The following is a 9,565-nucleotide window of genomic DNA, read 5'->3' as shown; positions in this document are numbered from 1 at the left end:
CTAGCTTGTTTGCTACTGCGGCTCTGCAACCCCTAGTGAAATTTCTTCAATCACAAGGTGTTGTCTTTCCGATGATGTTAAATTTGTTCATAAAGGTGCATGCTATAGCCCAGTGAATTTGAATAAAGGTGTAGATACTCTGCCAATGTTGGGGTTCTCTTTCCCTTGTGTTTGTGTTTTATGGATCAATTCCAGGAACTCATGATTTGTTCTTTGGCAGGTGAATCAGATACCTCTAATCTTTTTTTTTTTTTTGCAGGTAAACCATATAATTCAATTCTTCCTCCTAACTGAAAAAAGTTTGAGTTGCTAACATACTACAGGGAACTAATGCCACTCGAACGCTGATTCTTGTTAACAGGAAAATGGCGAAGATGAAAAACAAGAAACTGTGCATGTAAATTACATCTCCTTTGATCCACCTTGTATACAAAACCAAATGCTCGAATTGGGGTCATTGGAAGTCCAGAAAAGTTAGATTGCTTCATTGGGTTCCTTTGTAATTGGGAACAACCATGACATTTGTTGACGAGTGTTTTTGAAAGAAGAATTGTACAAATGTCCGCATGAAAGTGGAAATTTCTGAGATTTAACTTTGTCACTGTATTTTTATTCAATGCCACTCAATTAGTATTAAAAGATATATATTTTGGTTTTGCTTGATAATTGCACTTGTTTCATTTCCTTTACCATGTTGATAATTGCATGCTGAAACGTTGTTTTCCATTTATGAATTTTGAATTTAATTGTTTTGCTACAGTGAAATTCATAAGCAGAGAGGCTAACTTACCTCACGCTTGAGCGCGCACAGAACGCCGGGATTGAGCACCTATTCGCGGACCTCCGAGGTGGGTGAGCGAGCAGTGTGAGCGCGGGCGGTGTATGCTCGAGACGGGTTGCAGAGGTAGAGCAGCGTCGACGGGAGCGCGAATGGAGCAAATGGCTCTTTTGGTGCGAGGGCATGTTTGAAAATGGGCTGGTGCCAACTCGGAGGTGGTGGGTCCCGCGTTCCTGGAAAAGGAATGATGTGATGGAGACGGCCTGCGAAATAAACGATGGATGGACGATGGATACGGGCATGAAGAGCGTCAACATCCATGGTAAAGGCCGCCTCTATATGGACATTTAATGCCCTATGGCAAGCTGGTTAGCTCTTGCCTTATAAATAGATTAGTTGTTGGATTAAATGCATTCATTTTCACCCTGGTATGTTTCTGACTATGTCTAGGAGATAGGACTTTGACTATGTCTAGGAGATAGGACTAAGGGACGATAAAGTCATCGCTGTGTCGACTTTTCCCAAAGCTGACGCACTGACATCACTATAATAATTCTGGTCCCACCGGGCAAAACGCGTTTGATCGCCATCACATTCAGGTTACATACAACGAATCCAACTTTTTTCCACAGGTGAGACAAATTGAGGCCCAGTGGCCCACTCACGCATTATTACTTACATTGGGAACCTAATTTTCAAAAAGCTGAGCGACTGCAACATCACATGGGTCAGCTGCGTTCCTCTCCTCATCTTATATTTACTCATATCATCCATCGCCATTTCTCACTTGGCCTTACTTTCTCGCAGCCCTTTTCCGCCCCCCTGCATTTGCCTATATTTTTTTTTTTTTTTTGTTTTTGCTATGGCGGATGTTGGTGTTGGAATCGCAACCAGCGTCACTGGCACCATTATCAGTCATCCAAAAGATGAAGGGTATCATTGAGATGGAGGGGAAATTCGTTCATCTCAATACTGTTTTCACCCATATGGAGGTCGTTTTAAGCTATATTGAAAATCAATTCCAAGAGCAACAGCGAACGCTCCCGGAGCCCCTCCAAAATTGTTTGGAAAGAATGCACCATGCCCTTCGAGAGGCCCACGACTTGATCGTTCATGCAGAGCCACAGCCACGGTGTCTCCGCTGCTGTTCCCTCCGCAACCCCAAGTTGTCCACCCAAATTAGAGATTGGAAGACGGGATTTGATCTAATCTTTGAAGAGCTCAAAAGGGTATTTTCAATATCAGGAAATACTCAACAGATTGTGTCCAACGCGGTGCCTCACGCAAAGGTGCTTCTTCAACTTATAGATTGGAAGACGGGATTTGATCGATTCTTTGAAGAGCTCGAAAGGGTATTTTCGCTATCAGCCAATACTCAACAGATTGTGTCCAACGCGGTGCCTCACGCAAAGATGCTTCTTCAACCTGTTCCGGATTCCGGCTTAGTAGGGTTGACCATTGAATATGCTCAGATGCATCCGCAGGCATGGCTTAGTGATGCTCATCCCCGATCTGGGATGACTGGTGTTCATGGGATGGGAGGAGTTGGAAAGAAGTCGTTGCTTAAAATGGTGAGTGGCATTTTTGATGTAGTAATTTGGCTTAGGGTTTCTCAAAAGCACAGGTGAGGAGAAGTGGTTATTTGCCACAAGTCCACATTTATAAAATTTCCTTACGGAAAATGACATCATCGATTGCCAATGAATATCTGTTGATCATAATGATATTCAGGATCTCGCCGACAGATCTGCTATGCCCAAAACTTGTGACTTTGGGCTTAGCGAAAAAATGAAGAAATTACAGAGGTTATAGACGGATTTCTTCAACTGGAAGTCTCTAGAGATTCTTGTTCTGTCTGACAGCGAAATAACAACGTAGCTGGGGCAACTTGGACAGCTTGACTCTCTGAAATTGAGGTCGCTGGGGCAACTTGGACAGCTTGAGTCTTTGAAATTGAGGGGCTGCTCCCATTTGAAGAATTCGCCAGAAAGCACAGGTAATCTTTTTGATTTTTGAATCTTGAAGATTGTGAATGACTAAATTCATTGACGGACAGCATCGGAGGGCTCAAAAATCTAAAAGCATCTCAAATTAGAATGTGGGACTTTAATAATAATGATTCTACATGCTACTTCTAACCTTGTTTAAAGACATTATTTTTATTTGATTGTAAGGAGTTGTAAGCACCAGAAATGTAGAGTGGCGGTCTTCCAATGTTAGAAAACTTGCAGCATAGTTACATGAAGTGTGGGGACCCTCTTGGGTGATCAGTGAGGGAGTAATGCCCACATTTAAAGATTTGGTTGTATTTGCGTGTGGATTCCTGAAATTGGGATTAGGAAAACCTATCAATTGAGGGTTGCGGTCAGCTAAAAGAGTTAGAGATCAGGAGTGGCGGCTTGTCAATCTTAGAGAAATTTTGGATAAGCAGATTCCCTGAGCTGAGGAAGTTAAAGGTTGGAAATGCAGCATACCAGTGTTAGAGAGCTTGGGTATGTGGTGTTGAGAGAATTTAGAGAACATAGTGGTACCCCATGTGTTGAATGATAGACTAATGCCTGGATTTGTATCACATTGAAGATGGTAAGGATGTTCCAGATCTGTAACCTTCATTACAACAGCAGGATGCCTCATTAGTAAAATCGACAGTTTGGATCTCATTTCACAAGATTCCAACGCTGGACAGGCAACTTTGTCTCTCGCGGCCGATCCCGATCCGGGTTTTGTTCCTCCCGTATTTCGACCTCTGCTGAAGGAAACACTAACAACTCCTCATTCTGGGGATAGCGCTCTGTGGTAAAAAAATTGGCGGCTCTCACATTCATGTGCCCTCTCTAACATCCCAGATCTATCGAGCCTCGCATATCTCAGGCCCGTGGCCCTAATACCAAATCAGATTTCATAAATCTTTCGTTAAGAAAATATTTTCGGGTTATCTTATATTGTTTCTGTTTTTCTAATTACAACTCCCTCTCTCCTTTTTTAGATTACGACATCAAAATTATTTGGTAAGATATTCCACTTATATAAATAATTAATTTTTTACGTATAGGAGATTTTAACTTTTATAGTATTACTGGACTTGCAGTATGTTCTAAAACTGCTTAAAATTGTTTTTTCTTAATGCACTCTTTAAAAAAGTGAATGGCCCAAGACAGAGGCATGCCGCAGGCACCTGCCTCTTTAGGGAAGGGCTATCAGTCAGTGATTTGAAATGGCTTGGTTTTTCTTAAATTAGTGTGGTTTTTCTTAAATTAGTGACAAGTCAACTGTTTTGACAGATAATGGCAAGTAATGACTGTCCTCTTTCTCTGCTAATTTGATAACTAAATTATTATTGATTTTTTCACTTTGAAAACAAAACAAAACACTAGTATAAAGAGTCATTACTATTTTCACAATAATGTTCATTCACACAATGGATGTTTAAGAGATGGTGTTACTTTGCAATGGAGTTGTCTATGAAAGCAGAGGAATTGCACGGACAGCCAAAAGTGGCAGGAATCTGGCAAAAGAATTTCAAAAAATCTGGTAGAGACAGTGTTTGAATCACGTTTTTGATGGTGGAAATAGATTCAGCGCCATCAAAAACTTCCAAAGCACCTAAAAAATCTTAAAGTTTAACAACTATAACTTAGATTTAAAAAAATCCTTACCAGATTTTCTCAAAATATAACCAAAATTTCCATTAAAAAAACAATCTCTTTACACTACTGCTTTTACAACTACTACCTGACATAAAGTTGACACTTGACACTGACAAAAAAAAAAAAAAATTGACTGACAAAAAAAAGTTGACACTTGACACTGACATTTTTTGTGATTACAGTCATGTCTGTTGCTCAGCATTATTTTCCATGGTAATCATTCTCGTTTGTTCCATACAAGAGTCTATCGTATACAACACAAACAACTTTTATGTTTTATCCCATATCTTTCAAACATTGAAGTTTACAAAAGGAAAATTGAGGGACCCAATTGCGTTCTGCGAACCAGTATTATTTACTTGCATCCGGAGTTTATTGCATTTTAAATATCTACTAGCGCCTACGGTTGTCCAGTGCAATGTCTACCACATGATGGTATTGCTGTTTACCTGCTCTGCATTTCAAACAACGAATATACGCAGCAACCTTTGAAACATCAGGAATTGAAATTGAGATGCAGCGAATTTCTCAAAATTTTGAATGATCTTTCTTACAATTGATGGATGGAGTGTTGAACCGTCGACCAGGGTTCCATTCCCACCCCCAATGTTACAGAGAAAAAGCCTTCCTAATAGAATAAGTAACCCTGAGACCAGGCATTTAAGCATAAGGCCGTCTCTATCAATCTAGCCGTCGAGGTGTGGCTGCACAAACACTCTCAACAGGAAAAGAAAAGAAACCATAGATATCATAACATGCAAAAAAACAGAATCAGCTCAAATTCCGATCTGCAAAATAACCCTAATTTGGAAGACGAAGGAAAAACAGGGAAAAAAAGAAAAGAAGATAAATTCTTTGTTAAGCGGCTCGGTTTCCTCTAAAAATGGAACATTTGTTCCCAGTTAACCTCATTCTCAAGCCGCTTGCTTTCACAGCACAGCGACGAAAATGGGTCCGCCATGGAAGCTGATTGGGCTTGTATAGTAAATCAGCTTGGTGCATACTCCTGTTGATTAATCTCTGTGCAATGTGGCTCTCTGTCTGTTGAATCTTTGTGTATCCCTTTCGCCATGGAACGATGCTGGCGTTCTTCATCATCAATTCGATTCCAAAATGCCCAGCCAATACTTCGAATCAAAACCCTGAAACTGTTATTGTGGCGGAAGACCTTCGGGCGTTATATAAACCCTAAACCCGAATTTGAAAACTGAGTGCCCTCTACGCTAGTCAAATATTGATAAATGACTATATAAGTCATGTCAGGGCCACGTGGAAGGTTAATACAGATGACCGTTGCTTAAAAGGTTGACCCGGAAAGTAAGCTTGACCGTTAGACATTATTAACGTGAAATTTGAGCACCAAACTATTATTTTAAACATAACCACATAATTAAAACCATGTTGTTTGTTTTTGGTGTTTTATTTTTTATCTTCTTTAAATGGTTTTATTTTATAACTTTTTAACTAAACTAAATATATCACATAACCAATTAGAATAATATGTTTTTCAGAATATATCGGCAGGAAATCAGATATTTTTTACCACTTATCATTTGAATAATTTGTCTTTATTAATGTTATTTTATTAACTATTACATTTTTAATAATTATTATAATTCATTATTTTTTTTTGAAGAATTCTTCGTCGAAAAATACATGGAGAAATTTCTGTCCACGCGTTTCGAACCAACCAGTGTGGTTCATCGTCAGGACAAGTTGAATGAGCAGATCAGGTTATGCACTTTAAATAGACAGGGCAGAATGTCAAGTTGAATGAGCAGATCAGGTTATGCACTTTAAATAGACAGGGCAGAATGTCCAATGACTCAGATTCCTCGATAAGGTCACAGCTGAAAAGACACCAGCTAAATTTGACTTGATAACAGCTAGTTTGACCATGATAGGGTATTACTTAATATTATTTATTTTAAAATATCAGTTAATTAATATATAATAAAATAAAATAAAATAATTTTAATTTAAAATTGTTAGAAATGTATACAAGAAACACATAAATAAATAATTTCAAAAATCATAATTATTAAGAATAAGAATTAATTATAAAAATATTAGTTAGTTATAACGGCTAGTTTGACCATGATTTTTTTTTTTTTAATAAATATATATAAATATTGTATCTATAAATTCGGTTATTAATATAGATTAAATTAATATAATTAATTTCAAATATATATACATATACTATATTAGAAATATATAATAGCATAAGTAAAATTAATAATAATAAAAATAAATCATTTCAAATAAATTAATTAATAAGAATAAAATTAATTTAAATTGCTCGATAAAACTTCTAGTTAGTAATATAAATTCTTCAAAAATGAGAGAACTATAAAACTTAATTCAGAGTTAAAAAAAAATAAAAAATGATAATAGGTTAACTGGGCTTAGCGTTCATAAAGACGTTAACTCTAAATCAAGGAAGAGTCATTTAAGTGATGATAACCCTTCCTCTCATTTTAATAATAAAGTTATTAATTTATCTAGTTTTTCTTTTCCCGCTTCTGTTTTTAACGTTTTAAGCAAAGGTTTAAACTTTGCCTTGGCCCCTAAGAAGATCCCTGTAGATGGCATTATTTGTGACATCGAATTTGGGATTCGGGGCTTATCGGATAATATTAAGAATACTATTACGCAGGATTGTGTTGTTATCCTTAGGAAGGCTAAGCCTCCCAGGAGAAACCTTAACCGAGATGAATTTGAAGCCCTAAAATCCTTAAATCAGAACAAAGATATTGTTGTTCTGAAAGCTGACAAGGGGGGGCTGTTGTCATTCTTAACAAGGAGGACTACCGCAATAAAATGTTAGATCATCTTCATAATAGCGGTAGTTATAAGAAGCTTCCCAAAACCCGTTAAAGAGGATCTCCAAGATTGTTGCCCTCGCTATTAAATCCTGTAACTCAGTGATTCCCCTGCACCAAAAACTCATTGAGAGCAATCCTATCACGCCTAGAATCTATGGGCTCCCTAAAATCCATAAGGATGGAGCTCCTCTTAGGCCTATCGTCAACACAATTGGAGGTCCGACCTATCTTCTGGCTAAGTTTCTTGCCTTGAAGCTTAAGCCCTTAGTTGGTCGTACAGCATCCTTCGTGAAAGACTCGGCCTCCTTTATTGATGAGCTCAAGGACATCAAGCTTGACCCTGGAGACATTCTGGTCAGTTTTGATGTTGTTTCCCTCTACACTTGCATCCCTATAAATGAGGCAATGGAGGTGATCAACCGTCTTACTGATCCTGACACCGCTCGGTTAGTTGAGATCTGCCTCACCTCAACCTTTTTCAGTTTTGAAGGAGAGTTCTATGAGCAAACTTGTGGGGTTGCCATGGGCTCACCCCTATCCCCTGTGGTTGCTAATCTGTTTATGGAGGATTTTGAATCTAAGGCTCTGAACTCAGCACGTCTCCTTCCCAAACTTTGGAAAAGGTATGTAGATGACACTAATGTCATCTGGTCTCACGGCCAAGAGGAGTTAAATATCTTCTTCGATCATCTCAATAATCAATCCTCAGCTATTAAGTTCACTATGGAACAAGAAGTTAATGGTTGCCTCCCGTTCCTTGATATTCTTATCTCTAAGAATGAGGATGGTTCCCTCTCCCACCGAGTGTTTCGCAAGAAAACTCATACTGAGCAGTATCTTCATGCTAGTTCCCACCATTTCCCGGCCCAGAAGTTGGGAGTTCTCAACACCCTTGCAACTCGGGCCTTAAGGATCTCTGATGATAAGAGCTTCGAGGAAGAGAAGTCCCACCTCCTTAATGTCTTTGTTGATAACGGTTATAGTAGACACTTGGGACATAAGGCTTTCCTCAAAGCAGCTAAGAATTCGTTAACCAAAAGAGGGCCTAAAGAGCGGATTCCTGGTGTCCATCTTCCGTATGTTCAGGGGACCACGGATAAGATTGCGAGGGTCCTTAAGAGGCATAATGTCCCTGCAACTTTTAGACCGCTCAACACCATTCGTAAATCCCTCAGATCGGTGAAGGATCCCATCGACCCTAAGGACATGAAAGGGGTTTATATTATTCCTTGTTCTTGTGGGACCCCCTATATTGGTGAGACTGGTCGCTCCATTAATCAAAGGATTAGTGAGCACGCAGCTGACCTCAAACATATGAGAACAAAGTCTTCCGCTTTAGCAGAGCATGTGGAGAAAACTAACCATCATGTCTGCATCGAGGAGGCTAGTGTGATTGCTAGAGTGTCGCAATTCCATCACCGGAAATTCAGGGAAGCCCTAGAGATTGAAAAAAGACCGAACAATCTCAATAGAGAGGATGGCTGGAAGATCAGCAGTTGCTGGATCCCAGCCCTCTCCTCCTAGTGCTTTTCTTTCTTTTTCTCCTTGTTTCATCAATTTTGAATTTGGTAATTTATTTATTTATTTTAATTTTTTAAGACTTTTTGACTATTAATTTAAACTTAATTTATCTACAAAAATTAATTTAATTAATTAATTTAAACTATTAATTAATTTTATGATTTACTTTTATCTTATTATTATTATTTATTTATTTATTATTATTTTTTTTAGTTTTTTAATTTTTAATTTTTTAATTTTTTATTTATTTATTTTTTTAACTCTGAATTAAGTTTTATAGTTCTCTCATTTTTCAAGAATTTATATTACTAAATTTTATTCTTATTAATTAATTTATTTGAAATGATTTATTTTTATTATTATTAATTTTACTTATGCTATTATATATTTCTAATATAGTATATGTATATATATTTGAAATTAATTATATTAATTTAATCTATATTAATAACCGAATTTATAGATACAATATTTATATAAAAAAAAAAAAAAAATCATGGTCAAACTAGCCGTTATAACTAACTAATATTTTTATAATTAATTCTTATTCTTAATAATTATGATTTTTGAAATTATTTATTTATGTGTTTCTTGTGTACATTTCTAACAATTTTAAATTAAAATTAATTTATTTTATTTTATTATATATTAATTAATTGATATTTTAAAATAAATAATATTAAGTAATACCCTATCATGGTCAAACTAGCCGTTATAGCTGGTGTCTTTTCAGCTGTGACCTTATCGAGGAATCTGAGTCATTGGACATTCTGCCCTGTCTATTTAAAGTG

At 37.1% G+C, this 9,565-nt stretch overlaps 1 protein-coding gene across 1 annotated transcript; it reads left to right on the top strand.

Moving 5' to 3' along the window:
* The first annotated feature begins 1,559 nt into the window (after positions 1-1,559).
* Positions 1,560-3,794, top strand: LOC149138142 (uncharacterized). Its single transcript, XM_089449813.1, has 2 exons — positions 1,560-2,652; positions 2,695-3,794. Exon 1 carries the CDS (start codon positions 1,648-1,650, stop codon positions 2,404-2,406), a length of 759 nt encoding a protein of 252 aa, XP_089305939.1. The 5' UTR covers positions 1,560-1,647; the 3' UTR covers positions 2,407-2,652; positions 2,695-3,794.
* Positions 3,795-9,565: the final 5,771 nt, after the last annotated feature.

This window comes from Pinus tabuliformis, chromosome X (genome assembly GCF_031772625.1).
Source record: "Pinus tabuliformis cultivar Carrire ecotype Pingquan chromosome X, CPIR1, whole genome shotgun sequence".
Taxonomy (NCBI): Eukaryota; Viridiplantae; Streptophyta; class Pinopsida; order Pinales; family Pinaceae; genus Pinus; species Pinus tabuliformis.
The sequence above is the reverse complement of the archived record's forward strand: the minus strand, read 5'-3'. Positions and strand labels throughout refer to the sequence as shown.